The sequence below is a fragment of the Lytechinus variegatus genome, chromosome 12, assembly GCF_018143015.1.
Source record: "Lytechinus variegatus isolate NC3 chromosome 12, Lvar_3.0, whole genome shotgun sequence".
NCBI lineage: Eukaryota > Metazoa > Echinodermata > Echinoidea > Temnopleuroida > Toxopneustidae > Lytechinus > Lytechinus variegatus.
Window position 1 is genome coordinate 8,620,291 of NC_054751.1, and position 25,737 is coordinate 8,646,027.

At 35.3% G+C, this 25,737-nt stretch overlaps 2 protein-coding genes across 3 annotated transcripts in view; one reads left to right on the forward strand and one right to left on the reverse strand.

The window, feature by feature from the left end:
- Positions 1–3,749, forward strand: part of LOC121425127 (limbin-like) — a 28,696-nt gene extending 24,947 nt beyond the window's left edge. For both annotated transcript variants that reach the window (XM_041621113.1, XM_041621114.1), the window contains exon 26: positions 499–3,749. In XM_041621113.1, the coding sequence (XP_041477047.1) occupies positions 499–865 (367 nt within the window). In that variant the 3' untranslated portion in view covers positions 866–3,749. The remainder of the gene's footprint in view (positions 1–498) is intronic.
- Positions 3,750–9,505: 5,756 nt separating this feature from the next.
- On the reverse strand, positions 9,506–25,179 carry LOC121424768 (transmembrane emp24 domain-containing protein 4-like). Its single transcript, XM_041620540.1, has 4 exons — positions 24,990–25,179; positions 13,910–14,136; positions 12,441–12,587; positions 9,506–9,700 (listed from the first exon to the last, which is right to left on the reverse strand). Exons 1-4 carry the CDS (start codon positions 25,120–25,122, stop codon positions 9,551–9,553), a joined length of 657 nt encoding a protein of 218 aa, XP_041476474.1. The 5' UTR covers positions 25,123–25,179; the 3' UTR covers positions 9,506–9,550.
- Positions 25,180–25,737: the final 558 nt, after the last annotated feature.

Consider the following 25,737-nt stretch of genomic DNA (forward strand, 5'->3'; position numbering starts at 1 on the left):
TCTGCAACGGGCCCCAGATCAGTCTATCGTGACACTTAAGTTGCAAATCCTAAAACTGGCGTATTACTTTGTCAATACAGTGCTGCACATCTGCATATACTGGAACAACAAAACCTTGCATTTGAAACTGTTCAGAAGATTGAAATAAATGAAAGAAACATGGCTGCCATTACATTTTATTCAGTGGAATAAGCATGCATCTATTAGACAAGACCTAATTCTTTGATTCCGTGGTTGGAAATGTATTTTTACTTTTTAAAATGTTATGATTATTTTAGATGTGATGGGTTCATTTGAGCTTTGGGGTTTTATTTTATTTTTTACTAAGGTCAGTTACTTTGGAGGTTGTTAGGGGAATGGCTAATGAATATTGGGTGTAATGCATCTCAGTGTGTGTGTATATATATATATATATATATATATATATATATATATATATATGTACATGTGCATAACCTTTAAAATGCTTTACAGAGAATCAACTCTATCATATTTCAGCTTGACCAAAAAGGGAAAGAAGAAGAAAGCCAAGAAGTTGGCTCCTCTGCGATCTGCAGACCAAGCTTACGACAGCGACGACAGGTCTACCGATCTTGGGTCCTCCATGAGAGGAGCTGCACCCCTACCTCAGATCTCCAGCTCCCATCGCCCTGAACCACTAGGCCAGACAGCCGACTCAGAGGATGATAGAAGGAGAGGAGGGTATGATGATAGGAGCGATGGAGAGGGAACGGAGGATGATGAGAGGAGTTTACCCAGGAAAAGACCATCTATATCAGGGAGAGGTATGGAAGGACCAAGTAAAGGTAAAAGAGTCTCACTTGGCCTGGTGCGTGGCTCCAGACACAACAATATGCTGATTTAATTCTTATTCATTGATATATGCTTTGTAGATTATAAATTCCTGAATTTTCACTTATTGTAGTGGTTCATGTTAAGTGATCTAATTATAAATGTAGCCTAAAATGATGTCATAGTTTTAAGCAGTGCTCCACCTGTTTTGTAAGGGGAGTATCCACACTTATTTCAATGTAAGACAATGTAAGGGATCCGCTAAGGGTTGAATGGGAGGAAGAGAAATATGATGACAAAAAGAGGATGGATTGAAAAAAAATTACAAGGAAAACGAGAAAGATCTAGAAAGGGAAAGTAGGAAAGAGATGGGAAGAGGAAACTAAAATGAAGAGTAGAAAGAAATCATGGGACAAAAAGATGTTTTATGAAAAATTCATCTTAACTCAATTTTATGTCATAGTAACTTTGATTATAATTTTCAAAAGAAAAAAATATATAAAATGCAAAGTAGAATCATGTAAGTTTAACAATTTATCCGTAGTCAATTGTGTGAATACCTTTTGTATTCCTAAAGAAAAGGATGTAATAAATCACCAATGACATTGTAAGGCATGGAGTAATACTTCCACAACCAAATTTATATTTGTAACAGTCTTTCAACATTTTTACATTTCACATGTTTTTGTCAATGAATGCTGACCAAACAAGATTATTTTGATTTGTATTCTTTTGTTTTTTGTATGAAGATCGAATTTGTTGAATAAGGTATTAATACTAAAGATTTATAAAAATGGTGATCGCAGCTTGTAACAGTTGAATTGACAAACGTTTTAAAAAGAATATTTTTCGAAAAGGAAATGTTTGTTAAAATATAATTTTCCTCAGGAAATTTTCTTGCTTCATGTGATAGAGTTCTAGTGAAACTTGCATCAGTAGGTGACATGCACACATAAACAAAGATAACTGTGAACAAGTATGAACTGGCACAGCAGAAGAGTGATAATATAACACATAAACTGATAGAGCATAATTGCTAATTAATAACGTAAGTATGACTTCAAATGAGTTTTAAAGAGTATGAGTGTGTAGGTTTATATCCCACACTAATGTTCATTAGACCAATTTGTGTTAAAAAGATTTGAAAAAGAGAGCACAGTTTTTTTTTCATCAATCTGGAACCATGGAAACAGTTTTATGAATAAGATTTTAATCATGTATATTTGAAAATAACAATTGTTTTGTTAATAGGTCAAAAGAGCTAAGTAAAAGGCTGAATTTGGACACTGATAACATATTTTAGGACTTTTTTGTATTAAATGTTGAGTACATCCTGTCCAACATTTCAGCAACGGTGGTTTATTCTAGCATTAGATCAAGATTTTTATCACACATTTCAATTAAATTTTGATATGCAGTCTATGTGAGAGTCATATGAACAAAATTTTGATGTATCAAAATCGGAAAAGTGTAAAGTAGGATATTTGTGTTTATTTATACTACACAATTTGTGTAATGTTGAAATATCTTATGTCAGTGGGTATTTTGTGAATTAATAGATTAGTTTTATTTCATGCTGGTTATTTCTTTAAATGGAAAGTGTCTTGAACAAATTTTTTGTCATGAACTGTAAGATTCTGTCTTTGTTTTCCTGTTAAATTTTTTTGCCAAGATATTTTGTGATTATTTTTACACTGTACATGATGTATATAGATATTTAGAGACCATAAAATTATTTGTCTTCATTTCTTCATTTTTTGTCAAATCGTCTTTCAAATATCTACCTGAAATGATTTTATATGTAATTTTGAGCAACGTAACCTTATTGTCAAAATTTTTTATCTGTGCAATGTGTGATTTATTTAAATGCATTTTCCGAAATGAACAGACTTGATGTATGACATTCAACTATCAGTATTGCGACAATTGTTCTTCAATATAATAGATTATCTAAAGTGTGTCAAGTGAGTAAAAATGAATTACACAGAAACTATTGCTACGTTTTTCAAATGATTGACGGAAATGATATTGTACATCTATGAGTAACTTCGTATCAATTTTGTGTGGAGCTTCTTTACAATTACATGAGACACAGTTTAAGAGTGTGCAAAAATCAACTTAAAGCTAAATGCTGCCCATATAATGCTTCCATTCTTTGAGGCAACAATCAATAGTTCTCTCTTTCTGCTATTAAGGCTATGGAAATGGGCTACATGTATATTGTACTGATTTTATGTGAACATGTACATGATAAGCTCCAATAATATTTGCAATTATCCCAATGAATTTTACAAAATAAAATATAAAATAAATTCAATCAAATTGCCACCAAATGAGTTATGCGTATTAACATCTCAATGGGTCATTTCTCTAGAGGACTAATTGGTTTGAATCATAGACTAAAGCTTGACATTAAATTAAAAATGTATATTGCAGAAATGTTTGTGTAATTATACCTTTTTATATGATTAAGTGTTGTGTAATGATATCCTGGCTTTAAACAGGTATCAACAAAATCTATAGTCATACACCATAGTTCTCAATACACAACAAAGAGGGAGAATAACAAATAAGATTTCCTCTTTGGTTATAGAAATATAGTAGCATTAAATGTACACTACTTTGGCAATTGCGTAATTTTTTGCCAGTACACTTTTTTTTCAGGTTAGTATGAAGAAATACCAGACAGAAAAATTCTTTCATATGTACATGTAGCTGTGTAATTACCCTTTATGTTGGAATAATTTGCACTTCTTTAGGTGTAGATTTCTTTTTATGCCATAGTTATTGTAAAAAATGCAATGTATTCTATTTAATGGTAATGTAAATAAGATATTTTCACCTTTACTTTCTGAATCCAATTTCTTTCAGAGATTCTTTTTGTCTTTCAAATGTTTTGTATGTGCAATTCAGGTTATGAATTGTTTTTCTATGAATAAATTTTATGTGATTTCTAATGGAGTGTTATGAGGTGTATTATTTTGTTGCTGTAAGCGGAACTAAGCTATAATAACACTAACTTGCAGTATATTCCAGTCGACATGTAGTTGTGCTCAAAAGTTAGTGAACCCCTTCATAAAATGCACTCCTTCATGCTGGGTGTTGAATGTAGGCAACAGCACGGCAATGTTTGGCGATTCCAAAGAAACAAACTTTATTTGATGTAATATTTTATCACCTGACTTCACATATAAATAATTAAAACATGGCAGAACTTGAACACTTTAAACATGTCCAGTTTCTGGTGAGGTTTATTAACTTTTGATAGTAATTGTATGCATGCTATTGCTTGGCCTCCAGCCAGTTGTATCACTACATGTAGCCCTATACCTGTACATGAATTCAAAAAATAAAATGGAATGAACTTGATCTTCACCCAATGTGATGGCTCAAAAGCAAATCAAAATAAAGTTTTCCACATGAGTTACAATGAACATCAGGTTAGTCAGTGGTAAGTCTTAATGCAATGTAGCCATTGGTCCAGCCTGCCCAAAGCCATGATTCACCATAGGACAACTGTCCCATTTTTCACAAAGCTTTATGTTACATGCCCTTGGCTGGTACTAGTTCTTAGAATTTGATTCCTCTAAAAGAATAGGGCAATCTAAGAAAATAGATTAAAAAAAGTGAGCAGGCTTTCTCCATCTTATACTATAGAAATAATGTTTATGAGTGCAATGGACAGAATACTTCATGAGGTGAAAGATGAAATGATCCATTCAAGGCGTATCCTCATTGAATGGATCATTCATTTCATCTTTCACCAAATGAAGTATTCTGTCCATTGCACAACTGAAAAGAACATTCATTATTTGGTTTATATGACACCTAGAAGTAGATTCTTTTTCATGTAAAATTTGTGAATTTCGACGCACAATATGCTCCCACAGTGCGAGCTCGATCTGTTGATTATTGCGTATATACAGCATGCACACCGCAACACAATGGTGCCTGCAGTCTGGGTGCGCGCAAGCAACGGACAAAACCATATATATCCAAAATTGCATGATGAATGGATCTAAAATTGCAGCGTTGATGACGTCATTGTAAAATGGGCTAAATGATTGATATCGACCAACCGATCAAATGACAAGGATCTATCTAGGTGTCATATAATGAGGCTTGTTATTTGGCCACAATAGACCTCATCCATACGATGTCACAATCTCACATCACCCTCCCTCGTTGGATATAGGAATACGCGTAGAGTTGTCGGAGACTCCCCTGGGTGCAGATCATCAACATACGCACTTCAGGCAATGGCTTTAGCCTCCAGGATGCATTTTTTTAAAGATCTATTTGAAAGATCACCATAGAATCAATCCAGTCACTGAATCTCCATTTCTTTTTGTCTTATCATTGAGGGTGTTCCATAAAGCTGTTCAGATGAGCATTTTTAAGAGTGCCTGTAAACCTTTCTCCTGTGTTAAACCATCGCCAATGAACATTTTGGTGTATACATTTACCACAAGAAAAGATCAACAGTCGTTCTAAAGAACAGCTTTATGAAACCCACACCAGGACTTTTTAGTGTTTAAAAAGCATAAGTTCAGCAAACCAACCTTGTGCTGCTTTATAAAGCAGTTCATAAATTATGCATAACTTTAAGCAAAACCAGTGCCCTGCTCTAATTTGTGCCCCATGTGATACCCAAAATATTTTCCACTTACAGTAGGAATGCTAAAGAATCCAATTTGGAATACTACTAAATTTTCAATTCAGATTCTTGTCAACAATCAGAATTTTATCTACAAAGATTGGATTTCCAGGGGGGGTGTTCAACAAAGATGTAAGTATGAGCGACTTAGAGTCACGCTTGAATGCCTAGTTACGTGCGATATAAAAAGCATGACCGCATTGGTAATATCATGCCAAGATGACGCACACTACTGCGTATTGATCGATAAGATGCATATCATGTACGCATTGGCTATTTAACAGCATTTTAAATCATACTTATCTTTGTGAAACACCCCCAGGTTTAGCTAATGGGAATCATTTATGATTGAGAACTACAGTAACGGTCAACAGTCATGCATAGAGTCATGAGTAGCTTCCATCAAGGTTTCTAAAACACCATCTTGCTCATAAACAAAAATAAATAAACAATCACTGAAGACATGAATTAAATTGAATCAATAAATTTATTTTTACTCAGGAACTAACTAAAGACAATGAATGTAAACCATTTGTTGTATCAAAAGTCTGTTTTTTGTTGGCAATGCCTTCTATAGCATGCACCCTGCATTGAAATATTGTAGAAAACCTATGAAACCATCATGCAAGTCTGAATTGAGCATTTCAACCAACAAACTCCACTTACTTAGCACAATATATATTCTCTTCATATCTACTACTTATCTAAAAGTCCAAAGGCTGAGTATAGTGAAACAAAATAATGAAGGATGATGCAGGGGGGTGTTTCATAAAGCTGTTCGTAAGTTAAGAACGACTTTAAGAACGACTGGTGATCCTTTCTTGTGGTAAGAGGTATACACCAAAATGTTCATTGGCGACAGGTAAGCACGTAAGAAAGGATCACCAGTCGCTCTTAACTTGCGAACAGCTTTATGAAACGGCCCCCAGGTATCATAATCCATTCCATAAATAATAAATTACAAATAATCAACAGCGAATTGTAATGACAAGAAAATAATAATAATAAATGGTTCATTATCATGCTTGTATACCACTCAGGTCAGTCGCGTTGGACTTCCCTGGTGATCCACGATTACTACCTTGCACCATAGCATAGCTCTCAAAAATGCACTAGCATCACAAGGAATCAATTCCAGCCAGGTGCCCATTCATCCTCACCTGGGTTGAGTGTATCAAATCAATTTCTTGCCAAAGGACACTAGTGCTGTGGGAGGATTTGAACGCTGAGATGTGTAGTTCAAATACTAACAACAGTCCATTAGACCAAAACACCTCTACAAACTATAACGAGTTTATTTCAATCTGAAATAGTTTGTTTTGACTATTTTACAAGATCTATTCCTACACAATAAAATGGAAGTGATAAAATATCAATTCAAACTATCATCGACACTATCATGCTACTCCATGACGGATCAAATTTCCCCAGAATTTATATCATGGCCCAGTATTCAAACCTGGCAAACAAATAATTTTTTTCATTTTTAGGGGCTACTTTCCGCAACATACTTGCAATGAATGAGGATTTCTAGCGCTCTTTTAAGCCTTTCATGGGCTACAATATGGTCACCCCTAACCCCCCCCCATTTACTTTTTTATTCTGATTCAAAGGAAGGAATACCTTTGATTACAAACTATAGCATTGTTTTGATATTAAGGCCTTTTAATCAGCCAGTCACTAATTTTAGCAAAAAAAACTTTGTAAAAGCTAAACTGATTTTAACAGATATTGTTTCTAAGACAAAAAAAATTATATTTTAACCTGTCCCATCCACACAATAATCTTTCATTATCTACCCTACAAACGGCAACAAAATACATGTATGATCAAACAAATAAAACTTTGTAGGACGATATATACAGAAATATAGAGAATTTACATCATCCTTGTTTCAAATTTCTGAACATTATTTTTTGTTGTCTTAATGGAATATTATTTACAGAAAATCTAGTCAATATATTGCCAAAACATTTTATGTGGCTTATTTTACAACACAGAAACAAAAAGATAACATCAAGAAGACAGAAAGTTTGATACAAATCTAGGTAGCACCTAGCTTACAATGTCACATTGAACATGAATTGATATAGCCCATTCTACAAAGCTATTTCTAAAAGACACTTTGGATTGGATATTCACAAATGTTTCCAATATGTCAAGAAGTCAACACTATATATTTTGAACAAATGAGTGAAAAAAAATGAAAAGAAAAAATAAAAATAGCTGCCCATTGGCAAATTCACTGCTATCAAGAAATCAAGTAATAAGTTATTTGATGATTAAAAGTACATTTAATTTTAAAATTATATCTAACATTACATATTATTTGATATAATCCAGTCTAAAGAACAAGCAATACATCATTTACATGTTAATGTCTTTTTGGAATGAAGTAAAATGAACCAAAGGTTCATTTTTAAATACCTTCTATTTCTTGACAGACAAGGAGTTTTAGCTATCTTTTTCAACATTTCTACATTTAAAATTTATTATTTTTCTTTTGTTACAAGTAAATATAATTTATTTAGTTATTTCCAGATACAAATATATTGCCTGCAGTACAACAAATAAGATATTCTGGAATAACTTACACAGCAAACTTAATATCAGAAGTAGACATTTTTTCATGAAAAGAACCAAATTATCCATACTTTAAAGTCTTATGGATATTGGAAAATCATTGCCAAAAAAGAGAGGCAAAATCAAAGTTTTTCCCATAAATCATATTTCATATTTTATTTCTTGCTGAGGTAAGCTTTGATTATCTAACTACAAATTTAGCAGACAAATGCCTGGTGTTATTATTGCATGGAGAACATGTTTAAGAGAAATAAAATGGAAAAGAAAAAGAAAACTATTTTTATATATAAAGGACAAACTTTATGAATGAACAAAACAGGCATGATAAATAGGCAATGTAATACTAGAAAATTATAAGCCAGAGTCACAGAGGATTCATTCAAAATATGATGCAATTAGAAAGAAAACTCCCTAAAGACTAGATATTGAAAGGTCAAGTCACTATCCGAACAAAAGTTGATTTGATGATATGAAGAAAACTCAAACCAACATTAACAGTGAAAATTCCATCAAAATCTGTTGTAAAGTTGACACACTTTTAATTCTAAGTTAGGTTTAATTTTACAAATCGGTTATGCTGGGGTGTATGCAAGTAAAGAAGCTGATGATGTCCCACACTTTCTTTCCTATCATCAATATCTACTTATTCATGCACAGAGCACTCAAAGAGCGTTCACACTTGTACACATACGCAGCAAGGATTTAGTTTCATGGCCTTAGGATTTGTGGGATAGGGGTCCAATTATCACCCCTGGTTTGTTTATCATTCATCAATATGAGGACAAACTCGTAGCATCTTAGGATATTTTGTTCTTTTTTTTTACAGGCATTTCTAGAAATCCCTAAGCTTGATATTTTTTTTTCAAAACAGAAGATTTTTCCTTACTAATGACAATATACAAACAGAAAATTTTACTAATCATTTCTAAGCTTCGGTCAATACTGGATTTTGGGTTAAATGAAGGCTTAAAGGTCAAGTCCACCCCAGGAAAATGCTGACTTGAATAAATAGAGAAAATCAAACTTGCATAGTGCTGAAAATTTCATCAAAATCAGTTGTGAAATAAGAAAGTTTCGCTTATTTTTCACAAAACAGTAATATGCACAACTAGGTGACTCAGTCAATGATGTCCATCACTCACTATTTCTTTTGTTTGTTTTTTGAATTATACAATATATCATTTAAATCAATCGTTGTGTCACTTAACAATGAGAAGAAAAATATTATATTTCATATAATAAAATACAAAAGAAATAGAGTGGATGACGTCATAGTCTCCTCATTTGCATACCAGCCAGGATGTGCATATAACTGTTTTGTGAAAACTTTAAAATGTCATAACTTTCTTTTTCTACATCCAATTTTGATGAAATTTTCAGTGTTATGCTTGCTGGATTTTTCTCTATTTATTCAAATCAACTTTTTGTTGGGGTGGACTTGTCCTTTAAAAGAACTTCCAAAAAATAGTTTTAAATAACATCCTCTGTGATTCTGGCCTATAGCAATGATGATATTAACTATACTAATTTCTTGGCCTCAAAGAATCCTTTGAGATGTCTCATTTGCCAGAACCCTGTAACAAGAAGAATGACTGTCTGTGCGATAGACCACCAGAGAACTCTTTGGTTTGTACTCTCGCTCGTCTGTCGGAACCTCTCCTCCCGATACTACAGAAACGACAGAACAGGAAAGATTGAAATCAATTCAAGTAACTGTATAATATTGGATGCACTTGGGTGGTATATCACACTGATGAATACAATATATATGATATAACATGAAAGAGAGCGAATATCAGAATCTATATACATGTACATACAAACCACTTTCCATGACAACAGCAGTGCATTCAGTAACAAAAAAAATATTGAAAAATCATTAAACTGTGACTTACATGTAGCTATTTATGATGTCATACACAGGAAGTATCATTGCATATTGCACTGGTTATTGCGTGCATTGTCTGTTTCGCAGTTCACACATTAGAGCTAGATATTGGGTCAGGTGCATAAAGAATCGCTATTGCTTGCAAGTACAAGCAATTGCTAGCCAAGCAAAGGTCATGCATTAGCAATTGTTTTATTTAATATGCATAACCCTTTGCTTGTGCTTGAACCTTTTTTTGCCTTCAGACAGTAATTGCTAGCGGTTTGAACAATAGCAACGTCACGCTGATGCAAACACGACTCACAGAATAAAAGCAGGACTCTAATGAAAAAGTGTGGCAGTGCAAAGTACAGCTTCTCTCCTGTAACGTCTTTTCCTTTGACGTAGTTAACCCTATCTAGGGAGGGGGGGGGCTCGGATGCCCCCTCAATGATTCGCACAATATCTTCGCCGCGAAATTTTTCTTCACCGTGCTGCTCACTGACTTATTACTTTCAAGTCTTGCGCATCTTTTGAGACCAAATTTGCGACAACTGGGTACGCGATTCCGAAATTACGGAATAATTTGTAAGTGCATATCAGACCAAAAATTGCTCAAAAACGTGATTTCATGTACAAAGTCAATGCAAATTGTGTTTTCAACCCATAATCATAATTGTATGATTATTTTTAGGTTTGCTGGTCTAAATGGATTTATTTTATGCTGTTTAATAATAATAGTGTATATTTGTAGAGCGAACATCTCAAAAGAGTCCCCGACAAAGTTAATTGAAAACAAAATACACAAGAAATTGCAAAAAACAATATACATGTAACACATAAGAAATTGTTCTGATATTGCAATGTTTTTCACGTTCATTTGCTGAGAACACCACAATGAGTTTCTACACAAAAATTATAACATTTGGAGCATTATTTAGGGAATTTTACATACTAATTACACATAAATTAGCATAACTAATTAATAGCGATTTGCATGAAATCAATTAATAGAGAATTTTGTATATTATGTTCCAGACAAGCTGCGTGCCAATTTTTGGTGCAATCGACGGCCGAGGTCTCAAGAGGCCCCCCCCCCCCCGGCCGTATGATCTTCCAAAATACCCTGGCCTAGATAGGGTTTGAATTGTTTCTCATTGATAAATGGATATTGTTGGCATTCAGTTTGCACTTACTAGGAAGAAAAAAAGTACATGTAGGCTACGGTACATCATGGGGTTCTCTCTAAGGTACATGTAAATTAACATGATTTTAAGTCGCGAACGTCCTGATCAAGCAAACGCTCGAGCTGCACTGGTGGAGCTTGAAAATCTCAAGCAAATGCTTAAACAGAAGTAAAATGTTTGCTTTATGCATGTATACACTTTTTTGCATTAGCTTCATAATCGTAAAGCAAATGCTAGCAGGCAGTTAGTAATTGCTTGAGCTTACTAGCAAAAGATTATGCGCTCTCATTTTTATGCATGTGGAATCAAGCAAAAGCCTCGTAAAAACAATTGCTACTTTTTATGGATCTGACCCAATGGCTTCACGTAATAATGCAATAATATTGCACTCCTTGTCTCTATTGATACGCATACTTGTATAATACATAGGACAGGTAATATGCTATCAATATTGCATGACTGTAGGCAAACCTATGGAAGGATAATTGATACAAGATTTGTTTAAGAAAAATCAAATGAGAATAATGCTGAAAATTCGATCAAAATCAGATGTGAAACTATGAGAATTACAGGATTCCATTTTTGCAGATTTGAAAAAAAATGGGAAATTTTCATTGAATCCCAATATGTTACAATGATGAAAATTCCACATGTTCAAGGAGAAATCAAACTTAGTTTCATATTATCTAAAATGAGAAAATTTAAAAATTCCATAATTCATATAAAAAGTGTGTGGGTGACATTGGGTCCCTCATTTGTATACCAACTAGGATGTGTAAAACTGTTTTGTGAAATGAAGCAAAAGAAACATTGTGGCTTTCTTATTTTACATCAAATTTTGATAAAATTTCAGTAGTAAGATTGGTTGATTTTTCTCATTTTATTCAAATAGATTTCTTGCTGGGGTAGACTTGCCTTTTAAGCTACAATCACACATCAACTCCAGACCAATAAAAGATAGTACATTATTACCAATTACATATTATCGGTCGGTTTGGAGACGGTCTCGGTTACAGTCACACTACCGAAACCGACTCCAGACCAAAAAAAGATATTACATTATTACCAATGACATATTATCGGTCGGTTTGGAGTCGGTTTCGGTTACAGTCACACTACCGAAACCGACTCCAGACCAATAAAAGATATTACATTATTACCAATGACATATTATCGGTCGGTTTGGAGTCGGTTTCGGTTACAGTCACACTACCGAAACCGACTCCAGACCAATAAAAGATATTACATTATTACCGATGACATATTATCGGTCAATTTGGAGTCGGTTTCATTGGTGTGACTGTTGCATTTTTCATCTTGAGTTTCTCTCAAATTCCTCTGAATTTAGACTCACCCTTTGGTAGTTTTGTTCCTTCTTGACCTGTTCTACCTGATCCAAAAGCTGTCTAACTCTCAGTTGAAGCTCTGTTAGTTTATCTTTCTCTGCGATCTCCTTGTAATCATTGGCATGTTCCCCAACCTCAATGTCAAGATGAATTCTCTAAAATGAAATCAAACACATCAAAGATCAATCAATCATAACCAAACTTAATGAATATGCACTTCTCCCAACCCAATTTTTCTTAACTCCATACTGTAATGGGGCTAAATGGCATGTAAGCCAAACTGGTAGGGGTTAAGCATTTAAGTTTAGTCATAAGGGGGGGGGGTGGCGGCTAAGATTTTTCCTGTCATGAAAAAAAAGAACTAAGTCAGAGTTATACCTTGCTAAGCATAAGCCAGGCCAAGACAAGACATGAAGAGTCAGCACCGTTGGTCAACCAGAGATAAGCTCTCATGAAAATTCAGGTGATGCTAACGATATGTTGGAAAGAAAGCACAGACTTACATGTACATGTATGTCTGTAACATTACATTATTCAATGCATGTACATGTAGGCTACCTGCAGGCACAGACCCTGACTGAAACTTTGATCAACAAGTGCGTCTCCGTGCAAAGACTAGCATATATACACAACTTGCTGTTTCAATACCTGAGCGAGAGGGCCTTCAGTAAACAAGGCATGAGTAGGCTGCAATTCAGACCCTTTACTCGAGTGAAGGGTTTGCACAGCAGACTAGGCTACCATTAGTCCAATGTTATAAAATCTTGAGTGAGTACAGCAGGTATTTCCTTATCAGAGGTAGGGGTTAGAAAAAAAGGCTGCTGACAAGAAAAGGTAAAATAAAAAGTATGTCATTAAAGGGATACTCCAGGCTGAAAATAAGATGTTTTGAACAGATAAAGGAAAATCAGACAGACGAAACAGTGAAAATTTCATTAAAATCAGACAAGGAATAACAAAGCAATGACATTTTAACCTTAAAGATTTGCATTCTTTCGGTCTTCATGAATATTCAATGAGCAAACTAATGATGTCATGTCCCCGCTTGTTCTTTTATATTCTATTATATGAAATTAGGTTTATTCAAAAATTTTCAACCAAGAACTTAAAATATTGGATTGACAACTAATTTAGTGCATTAGATATTCATCGGTGTTACTTATTTCATTATAAGGGAGGCATATCATTCACAAAAGTATGAAAAAATGAAATAATTGTGATTTCATGTAATGACATAAGAAAAAGGAAAGTGGGGTGTGACGTCATCAGCCCACCTAATGAACATTCACAACGTGCATAACTCTTTCCACAAAATATTGCTAAACTTTTAAATTCCATAACTTCGATATTTGTTGTCTGATTTCCAAGAATTTTCAGCATTTTGCTCTTTTTTTTGGATATAACCATTTTCACCCTGAAGCATCCCTTTATGAATCTCTAGTGAGAAAAATGTACTAGAAAGATGATGATTACTAACCAGTTTAGAAGCACCAAACATTGACCACTTGGTAGAGTTTGAATAGAGGCACAGCGTATGTTCTCCTGGTGTGTGCGATGTGAAAGTAAATCTCCCAGAAGAACTGTACATCTTTGAGAGAATCATTTTATCTTCAGGATCTCTTACTTCTACATGCATTCCAATTCCAGGGCTTGATGGCAGGAAATCATTCTTGTTCTTGTCAAATATCTGAATTTTGTAATTTCCTGAAATCACAAAATAGAACAAATATAGAGTAAACAAAGTGTGGCTCCAAGAAAATAAAATTAAACGAAAAAAGGACCAGCAGGAAATCCTCATTCATTGCAATGTGTATAACAATTGCAATGTGTATAACAATTCCATTAGCAATTCCAATCATTCTGTGTGAATTGGTTTTAGTGCATTCCAGAGAGTAGAATAAAAAGTTTAAGACCATCTAGATAGTATTAGTGATTTATTTTGTTACTCATTTATTTAATGTTAGTATCTCATTATTTGACAGTTGTATTGATTTACTTGTTATCATGATAAAAATAGTCACACTGGAGAGCAATGAATACGGGGTAGATAAAAACCTCATAAATTTATAAACTCCACATTTGCTGAAATGAAGCCATCTGACTACATGATATGAGGGATGAGGGGTTTATTGTTGATGCCATCTGAAAAGTTATCCACTACAAACATGATGCAATTGCATAAGGAAAATAACAAGTTAGAGTTGCTGATGCTTTCTGCAGTGCTTGATAACATTTCGACATCACTGATGTAAAAACGTTGAATATTCCATTATTTTCATATATTGTGATTAACATGATAAATTGATAATACCAAAATATTGATTATACATTAAGTTAATCCCTATTTATTTACCAAATGCTGGGAAAGAGATCCATATGTACCCCCACCAAAAATAATAAAAAGATTGTCAAGACTTCCAGTTCTTTTACTTTAGATTTTTCTATGTTATTTTAGTGTTGCTTATCTTGCTTGGGACTCGAACTCACCTCGTTGTAACTGCAACCAAGACCTCTTCCTGCAACATCAACATGTATACTAGCGAGAAGCACTGATACCAGAAAGGGTTTTTTTTAGAAATTAAGTGCCAATAGTTCGACTAGTTGTAAACTTACAGACCCTTTTCTTTTACTGGCTAAATAAACCAATGACATGTCCATAGACAATTACACATACTCAATCCTGCCCGAGAATCGATGGAATAAAGCCATATATTTGTGTGCTGTTGCCAAGCGGAAGACAAAGAAATCAAGATGGTGACGTAAACACGGCCGTAAGCTCTTCCCATCTTTTCATAACAAATCTCTCGTTTTTTTAATGAATTCTTCTTTAAAAATGAAATCAATATCGCAGAAATGTTGGAAATGAAGTTAGACCCCATGGCCATGTACATGTTTTAGGGCTAGATCTTTTAGAGGGAAAGTAGAATTCTCAGGGGTGAAAGTTTCTGGTTTTGAACCCGTATGTGGGGAAATATAGGTAGGAGTACCAGGCGTTAGTGGGGAGTGACCATACATGTACGTACAGTATGGCAGTGTATCCTATTGCCTGAAACTTTTATTTCAGTGCTTTAAAAATGACAACTAGAGGAAATACAATCAAGAAAAAAATATCACTTGCTATTCCAAATATTCTGAAAATTATGAATATGATGAAATAATTTTCTATTTTCCAACTGGTTTCTTTGCACCGCACTTGCCGCATACCCCTTCGCGAAAAACAATTATTTTCTTGCGTCACAAATTACATCATATTTCCGGACGCGCGCCGGATGGGTCAAAATATTCTTGATTATGATGATGTAAGAAAGAATTGCATGTGACTTTTTCATGATATATCATATATCATGAGTAAATTCTAAGTTTTTGTCTGCTTTCTTATATCGATTCTGAGCAGATCTTTGTAAGAAATTTGTGTTTGCTATAAACTAATTTCATTTTTTTTTATTATTGCGCATTTGATATGGCAAAGTTTCCAGTATTAATGCTTGTTCATATCGTGACCCTCAGACATCAAGTTCTATCGATGCGCTGTCGATCGTCGACGGCTCTCTATGCACGGTAAACCTCGCACACGGCCGGGGTACCGGGTACCTTGTGAACTACATGTAGCCGCGGCCGTCGACGATCTGAGCGATGGAGCGGACGAGATTGAAATTCTGCAAATTAGGTCGGTATTTCCATCAGAAAAAAGATCAGTTGGAATCAAATTGTTAATGCAAAACTATGTTATATGATATTTTAAGCATTTTCTGTCATTTTAGAGAAAAATAAGGTAAAACTAAAAGTTTGATTTTTCGCCTTGTTTTTGCAATCTTGTTCTTTGAATTGATCTGTGAAATTGAACTGCGGAAATCTTACGAAACAAAATTGATTTCGTACGCAGTAATATGCGCGTCCGGAAATATGATAGTGTCCGGTAATACAATACGTGCCTATATATGACTTTCAGTACCCAAAACGCCCCAGGGCCAGGCTAGTGTAGACAGCTGGCAGCCGTCTGTTTCGAGGAGTTTTTAACTTTTTTTTCTCCTCATACACAGACGGCTCGCTATCGTGCAGCCACCATTAGGGGACTTGCAATGCAAAATCCCCCCGTCGGGGCTCTTCAATTTTTGTCTTTAATAAATAAAAATCTAGAAAATAAGCGTGACCAAAATGCAAATTAATATTCCCTCTTGGCATTAATTGCCAAAAAACGGAGAAAAATCAAGTTAAAAGGAACAAAAACAGTGACTTACCTCGGCTGTCGCGCAATTCACTTCCCCGTTTTATCCGATCTTAAGTACATAAACATATGGCCATTGAGTCCCCTGTACAGATCGCGCTAGAACTTCGGTCTCTGTATTTGGTGAGTGAAGCCAACGGAGTTCAGATGAACAACCAACAAAACAGAGACCAAAGTTTTTGGTCTAGGCAGTCGAGATCCCAGTCGAAATACAGCCGTTACCAATCGCGATATTTAGAAAAAGGTAGCTTGGACAACTTGGCCTGTGGTCCCAGATATCCCGAGTTGTCCCTGATTAGTTGGTAAAAGAACTCGAGAGAAAACTTGCGTCAAGTTAACTCTTGAGAGGTCAGAGCTGGGCAAGCCTTGAAATAAGTGGGCGCTGAGCGCAAATTCGCGCTCATAACGCCATCAATTGCGCCCATGAAGCCCCAAAATCATCAAAATTTTGACGACCGGGCGCAAATATTTTCCAGGTAATTGCGCCCGCCGTGAGTGAGCAATGAAGCCATATCATACATGTAATTTAAATATCTGTAAAGCCAAAATCAAATAACTTTCAATTTACGATAAACACAGTTTAAAATTGCCAAGTGCGTCTTTTTTTCTGTACCATAAAAAGTGAGCTACGTCCGTCTTTTTTTTACCTGTAATACATGTGAGCGCGTTCTTCCGGTAGCGGTTTTTCCATACTTCACCATGTGCAATTTCTAATGCACACATTTCTATTCGGGATATCACAATTCTGTGATATAGTAATTCGAATTGCACAGGAGATAAATCCCTGTTCACAGCACATACGATGTGCAAGTCTTTTATCCTCACAGTCGCCGACCTTGCTTGTCAAAACGGAGCCTTAATAATCCAAAATAACTTAGCTTATAGTTGTGAATTGTAGCTTTTTAATTTCTTTCCTGGAGAGGGGTAAATATCAGACAATAAATAATCTAACAAGGCTCCATCTAAAAAAAAATAGGATGCCGCGTGCACTTGAGTGTGGTGTTAGCAAGCCAGTTTTGAGCTCATGTCTGCCAGAGCTCTGGGTGAGAATTCTATCAGTAATGGCCTAAGTGATGGTGATTTTCCGTTTGAGATAGAGTTTAGATTTCATGTTAATTTTTGAAAACTGTCAAAAAACTTTATGATTTCTTCATTGTGATGAATATTTTAGTTATTAATGAATACATTTTCACCGAATTCAGACTCTCCCAGAATGAAAGGCATTTTCTGTGGAGATCTGCGTTTTCAAATAACTTGTGAAAAACTTAAGGTACGTGAACTTACAATACATGTACATAGCCTGTGGCTATGTGCTGGAATTTGAATAGACTGAGTTATTTATTGATTTCGTTTCTTAATTTCTTTAACATAATTTATATGCAATCCAAGTGCACCTCACAGCCACAATCACACACAAACACTCACCCACTCCCATGATTCAAACCATAAAAAAAACCTTAATTTTTTTTCTAAATTTATTATTTGATCTGAATTCTCTTTCTCCATCTCTCTCTCTCTTTTTTAATTTTAATTTTATTCATTTAGATTTTTTTTTTTTTTTTTTTTTGGGGGGGTTCATTGATCATGATTCATTAAAGACGAAAAATAAATAAGCCCATGTGTGTGTGGTTGTAAAGGGGATGTGGAGTGAGGGTGTCAAAACACTTAAACATTTAAATCTGATTTCTTAAATGTTTGAATAAGCCTAATACTTAGCATATGCTATTCATTTACTAATTAAAAAATTGCAGGAGCTGCGCTTATACTATAAACAAATTTGCGGTGTGGTTCACCGTTATATATATTTTTTTTAAAATTGCCCCTGGTTCCTGTAAAAAGCCCGTGAGCCGGGGGCAATTAAAAAAAAAATTGCCCCCGGCTCACAGGTGCTTATTTCAAGGCTTGGAGCTGGGCAATCCTGTATTTTAGGGGTCTAAATTATTTTAGGTTGCTAACTTCAGTTCAGGCAACAGCTCCACGACCGCTGTTAACGGTAGTTCAGTAGTGCGTACGTACGTGCCGGGTATGGCAGGCCGTTTATTATTTCTTCATTCTATAACCCCCCCCCCCGCCATGACAAGTATCGCTGATTACCGTTGGTTTGATATACCATTATACTCTTCATCCTTCACCCATAAGTGCTCACATATACCCCCTATTATGCCCCAAATAATAAAACACCCTAAAACCAAGGTGTGCTGCATGGCATTATATCTTCATTCATTGCATACCCCCCCCCCGGCCCTGACTAGTCCTGGGTAACGTGACACCCCGACGGCTTTAGGTATATCGTTATTCTATACTAGGTCTAACTGAAGTTAGCAACCTAAAATAATTTAGACCCCTAAAATACAGGATTGCCCAGAGCTGTCCGGATCCCTTTCTAACTTACTAGTCTTGGCATTATCGTGATCCAAGTCCCCGGTGACTCGGATCCACGGACAATTTTTCACAACGTAAAACATGTCCTACCTGTTTCTACCAACCTCCATCGTAGGTGAGTGTGACTTGTCTCTTTTCAGTCTCCACCGGCACCAAAGATTGTAGAGCGCCGCGTACGCGAGCTCTACAATCTTTGGTCTATCTTCACTTTATTGGCGTTATAAATCAGATAGAATTGCATCTATATACTTCTTTTCAATCTCTATTGCTTTAGTTAGTAAATTAGTACTTTTTTCATATAAATAAATCATGATTATTTAATCTTTTTATGTTTCCCACACTATGAAATTTGCTTAATTTCGTTTATATTTTTACTAAATAAATCGGCCCCAAGTATATCCCTCGAACAGTCTCAATTGCTTTATTTCGTTGATTCCTAATTTACTAAATAAATCAGGATTGAATCATCTTTTCAATCTCCATTGCTTTATTTCGTAAATTGGTACTTTTCATATACATAAATCAAGATTATATTCATCTTCTTATGTTTCCCACACTATGAAATTTGCTCAGTATTTCGTTTACATTTTTACTAAATAAATCGGCCCCGAGTATATCCCTCTTCTGCAGTCATTGCTTTATTTCGTTTATCCCTAATTTACTAAATAAATCTAAATTGCATCTACTTCTTTTCAGTATATATAGGCTTTATTTCGTCGTACTTTTTAATTATGCTATGAATAAATCTCATGATATGTTTGTCATGATTATGCTTTATTTCGTCTATCACGTTTTTACTAAATAAATCAAAATGCATATCTCTCTCTTAACTGTCTCCATTGCTTTATTTCGTAAGGTACGTAAAAAGAATGTCGGTCTATAATTACTCCTCGTGATTCAAGTCCCCCTTCATCCGAATTAAACCACTGTGTTACTTGTTTCCTATTTTCGATGATGAATTATTAAGATCAATAGAATTGAATTAAAACAGTATACTACTCGTGATCCAAGTCCCCTCTCCTAAAAATACAAAACGGCAATTAACCCGTTGATATTCATCTACCCCTCATTTCCCTCCTCTTCAAAACCACTCTGCCACTTTTAGACAGTTTCCTAGAGATGATTAATAAATATTTTCGATAATAAGAATCATTAAAATAAATGAAAATACATTAAAGACACTATTTAACTGTCTAAAAAATTTGAATTAAAACAGTATATACTACTCCTCGTGATCCAAGTCCCCTCTCCTAAAAATACAAAACGGCAATTAACCCGTTGACATTCATCTACCCCTCATTTCCCTCCTCTTCAAAACCACTCTGCCACTTTTAGACAGTTTCCTAGAGATGATTAATAAATATTTTCGATAATAAGAATCATTAAAATAAATGAAAATCACATTAAAGACACTATTTAACTGTCTAAAAAAATTGAATTAAAACAGTATTACTACTCCTCGTGATCCAAGTCCCCTCTCCTAAAAATACAAAACGGCAATTAACCCGTTGATATTCATCTACCCCTCATTTCCCTCCTCTTCAAAACCACTCTGCCACTTTTAGACAGTTCAATAGACATGATTAATGAATATTTTCTATAAAAAGAATCATTAAAATCAATGAAAATCACATTAAAAACACTATTTAACTGTCTAAATACTCCTCGTGATCGGAGTCCCCTTCCCGTGTTGAGTTCGTCTAATTTCCCATAGGAGGGGACTTGGATAACGACAATACTACTCCTCGTTATCCAAGTCCCCTCCTATGGGAGATTGGACGAACTTGACACGGGAAGGGGACTCGGATCACGAGGAGTATTTAGACAGTTAAATAGTGTTTTTAGTAATCCTGGCACGAGTAGTGATTTTACTACTCGAGGCGAGTAAAAAAAAATACTCGAGTTTTCTCGAGTACTCGAGTAGTAATTTGACCTTAAAATATCGCCATCTACGATCATTAATTACGGCCAAATTGTAATTCGGACGAAGGCAAAATGTGCAAGAGTTTTGAGTGACAACGTCCATCACGGAACGCAACAGGTGGGACCATACGATTACGAAGCCTGGGTCTATCACACAGTAACTTTTCACGTCTCAAAAGCCGATATTACCTAGATTATTCATACAATGCTCGTATATCTGTCTTAAGTAGTTATTTTGAAGCGGAAAATTGGTCTTTATTTTCTGGTAATAATACCGTCTTCGAAGTTCGAACCAAGGTCGTAAATTTGTTTGGTATTCCATAGCCGCCGACGAACAGAACACAATCTCACTCGCATACTCGTCGTTGACAATGATACAGCCTTTTATCAAGACGTGCGGCAGCGCATGCATGATAGCTTGGTACTTCAATGCATTACTATTTTTGGTAGCGTGATCGCGATAAGACTTGAGAAAAAGCCATACTCGTGTCAATGCACATTGTCTCATTTCTCTCCCATAAAACTCCTTCCAGCGCAGCTTAATGAGCTTATGTAACTGGGGTGCCCGGTGCGTAATAAATCTTGCTCAGTGAATTGGGAATTTAGTGAAGTAGTTCGTGAAATGAAAATGCCATGCTACATCTACATGTATATTCTTACTCCCGCGCTCACTCTCAGTCTCTCACCTGTCACTCAGTGATATCTTTGCCGATTTTAGGCCAGGAGGGGGGGGGTCTAAAATCTAATGAGAATTTGAGGGCTCCGTTGATGTCTAGATAACGGACAAAACATTGTCATCTTGTAAGTTTTCAGTCATAACTTCCGAAGTTTATTTTGCGAACATTTTTTTTTTTAACTCTAAAAACAAAACAAAACTCTGAATAGCCACTTACCGGTAGTTACAGGCTATAACTAGGAAAGGAAAAAAACAACAACGGCAAAATAGTAATCACAAAGTTGAATCTAATCTACTAATAAGTAATAACGCTTAATTTAGAGAGTTAAAGACCGTTAAGACATGAAGTATTGTAAAAATGAGGAAATGATAAATAATTCAAGAGCTTTAAGATGTACAAATGGGCCTTCGCAAAATACGCGAAAATTAACTCTATATTATTTTTCATCTCTGTAAGTCTCCTGTTTATATGTTTCAAAGTTGTAACGGTTAGTTTGGGACGTTGGTCTTTGCCATTTGGAATACAAGACACACATAAAAAAACAACAACCGTAATCACAAAGTTGAATCTAATCTACTAATAACGGCTAATTTAGAATGTTAAATACAGTAAGACATGAAGTATTGATACATGAAATGTTGAATAATGCAAGAACTTCAAGATGTACCAAGAAGCCTAATTAAAAATATGCAAAAATTAACTTCATTATTTTCCATCTCTCGAAGTCTCATATTTTATCAGTTTTAAAGTTGTCATGGTACTTAGTTTGGGACGTCGGCCTTTGCCATTTCCAAGAATCCTACAATTACGAACTTACTATTACTTGCGGAGGCGTGCTTTTGCGTCGCCGTTTCGTTTCATTTTACTTTCCTGTTTCCTCTCAAAGCATGTCCGTCATTTCCTGATTGTACAGGGCTTTTCAGTTTTCAGTGAAACAATGTACAATTAAATTCATCACTCATCAGAGAGGCATTCTTTTTTACTTTATCGCTGACAACATTAAAATATATCAATATTAACATGTTGTATGGGTTAAATAAAATGTGCCGAACTGCCGATGCAGTTCTAAACTTCCAATCGTACATGTATTTATGTATAAGAAAGAATCATTAATATCACGATCCTCCTTTGATTATCGTATTCGATATTATTTTTTTTTCTTCTATATTATTGCTTATGGGACATAACTGCCTATTCGTTTCCAAGACATTAGCAATATAAACTGGAAAGATCATTGAAAATGAAATTGCCAAATTGATTTATTAATGATGTCTTATCTTATGCACATAATCTCTTGTCTCGCCATACGAAAGAAAGGAAGAAACTGTTTAGATCACCACTTTCACCAGATTTTGACCATTAATATAGATAGGCACCTGACGTGCTCTTTTAAGAATACTTATAAGTTATTACTTGCAATTAGCCCGTCTCTCTCTTTCTCACACTCTCTCCATTATCCACCCTCTCCCCCCCCCCCCTCTCTCTCTCTCTGTTTCTATAGCTCTCGCTTCATCTCTGTCCCAGAAAAGTCAAACTCATCAAAAATGGTTTCAAAGCAGTGAGAAAGAATTGCTCTACCATACCATGTCAGTGATGTCACATTTACTCATATTCAAGCTCTCTAATTTTTATGACAATAAACTAGTAAAAAAACCTAAAAATTGTTGCGTTTTTATTGACTCAGTCGGTATGAGAAATAAATAACCGCTTTGACTAATGAACTGAACTCATGCATGAAACACGAAAGTGCAAAACTGAGATAAATCAAATTTTAAGAACACGATAAGACTAGATGAAAGGGTCCCTCAGCTGGGTACAACTATTTATCTAGCCATATGTTTCACTATAGTTTATAATCGTATTATGATAAAGGAAAGGCATTTTTGACTAGATGTACTAAAAAGAAATAATAAAAAAATATTAGTTGCACCCAGCCGACCCATGATTTTAACTAACTGGTTTTAAGAGCGTATGTATTGAATTTTAATTATATTCCTACTACTACAAGACGATAAAATCGTTTACTTTATTCATGAAACAGCGAGCAGTAAGAACTAAGAATAGAATTTAGGCTGTATATCATCTTCAAGTTCGCACTATGAGAGAATTCAAATTCAATTACTTCAAATACATTTTAAAAGCGCGCTCTAGTCTCTACTTAATGAGCTCCCTTCAGACGATTGGCAGCTGCGCAAGCGCAGTAAGGGGACTTTGATTTGAGCGCAGACTAGGCTTCCCGTCGATATGAACGACTGCAAAAACAATTTGTGGCTTATTTTGTTCGTGGACGAGCTACGCGACGGGCGAACCAAAAAATAGGAGTGTAAGTTGCGATTTTGAATCTACTAATCTTACCCCCGAAAATGATTTCAACAAACGGATAAAAATAAAATACACGCATGGCTAGCTAGTAATGCGCCGCACTCGTAAGTCGCAACTGTGGTGTACTGGAGTTACGAAACAAATTAACAATGCAATTAAAGTATATTCTCGGTCAATATCATTCTGAACTTCACGAACGTACGAAGCACTGCGAACACAGCGGAGTGAGCGGACTACGCATGCCACTCCGCTACTGGCATAAGCGCTAGCGCCTAGGTTTCCCCGGTCACATGAATTTTGAACTTGTGCCGCGCAAGCAGGACTTGTGCGCTCTGACTTCAATTCCGCCGTTAAAACATCGTGAATAAACTGTTCCACGTGAAAAAATTAAGAATTCTGTGTAAAATTATGAACAGCAAAATTCACAATTCAACACGAGTGGTCGAGTAGAGTCTTCTACTCGGAAGTGAGCGAGTAATCCAGTGAGTGAACGAGTGAAAAAACAGTACTCGTACATCACGCGAGTACTCGAAAAATAAAAATTCCCTACTCGTGACGCGAGTAGTAAGGCAACACTCGAGTAGTCGAATACTCGTGCCAGGCTTAGTTTTTAGTGTGATTAATTTTGTCTTATTAATTGTTTTGATGAATTTGATCATTGCTTAATCAACTAGGAAGAATATACCGCCACAGGAGAGAAAAGAAAAAGACTATTTTTGTCGTTTGAAAAAGTGTCCGAGTCAGTTGTTTTTGTGTCAATGGGAAAACGTGTGGTGGAAGGAAGTCCCCGCTCAGTGAGAAGCTTCGCACAGTTTCGCATCGCGAACAATGAATTTCTTTTGAAAATCTTCCAACCGTGGATTCTATTGAAAGATTGCTGATATTTGAGGTGTGTCTCAAGTTTGTCCCCAGTGACTTGGATGACGATTCGATAAGGCCCTAGTCTTCTTAATCTTAGTCCCACCTGTACAAAAAAATATTGGTTAAAACAGATGGAATATGTTGAAATATTAAGGTCTTATACTCACCTATTACCATCGTTTCATCTGGTATTTCTTCTATAAAACATTTCTTTTCTGTTTCACCTATATGGAAATATAAGCTCCAAGCCGGCACGATGGCTAGAATAAATAGAATTAATGATAAAATTATCCTGGCCATTTCGATTTCACTATCCGTATTCACTTCCACGCACGCGATTAATGCTGGCGCGCATGCGTACATGTATGCCACGTACATTTTGCAATTTTTTTGGTCTTTTAATTATGCGCTCGCCTAAATCAATGAGCTCGAGAGGAAAGGATTTTTATGAATATTTGAAAATCATCGACATCATCATATTATTCACATGGAATTATTTTTAACGCTTATTTTAGTGTGTAAAATATGAAGGGGCATGTAGATCCATGATTTACGAGAGGTGTCACGGAATGGAGGGGACACTTGCAGAGCGGGGAAAAAATCCCAAATACTGACTTGAAAAAATAAAATCAGCAAAATATAGAAAAAAAGGGTCTATATAAAAGTCTTCCATAGTCGAATTTTCTATTGGACAATTTCCTATCGCTTTGTACCTTTTTACTGGTCAAACCTCCTTTAAATCTGGAAAGTGGACAATGCAGCAGAAACCTTTGATCCCGCCTTTTGATCCGGAGAGGATGCGAGTCGGACGAACTAAGAATTTCAAATAACCAAGAATACTCCTGAACTATTACAAGTAATTCAAGAGTGTCTTTACAAATTGTACCCTGTTCTAACTTCAGACATATATCAATA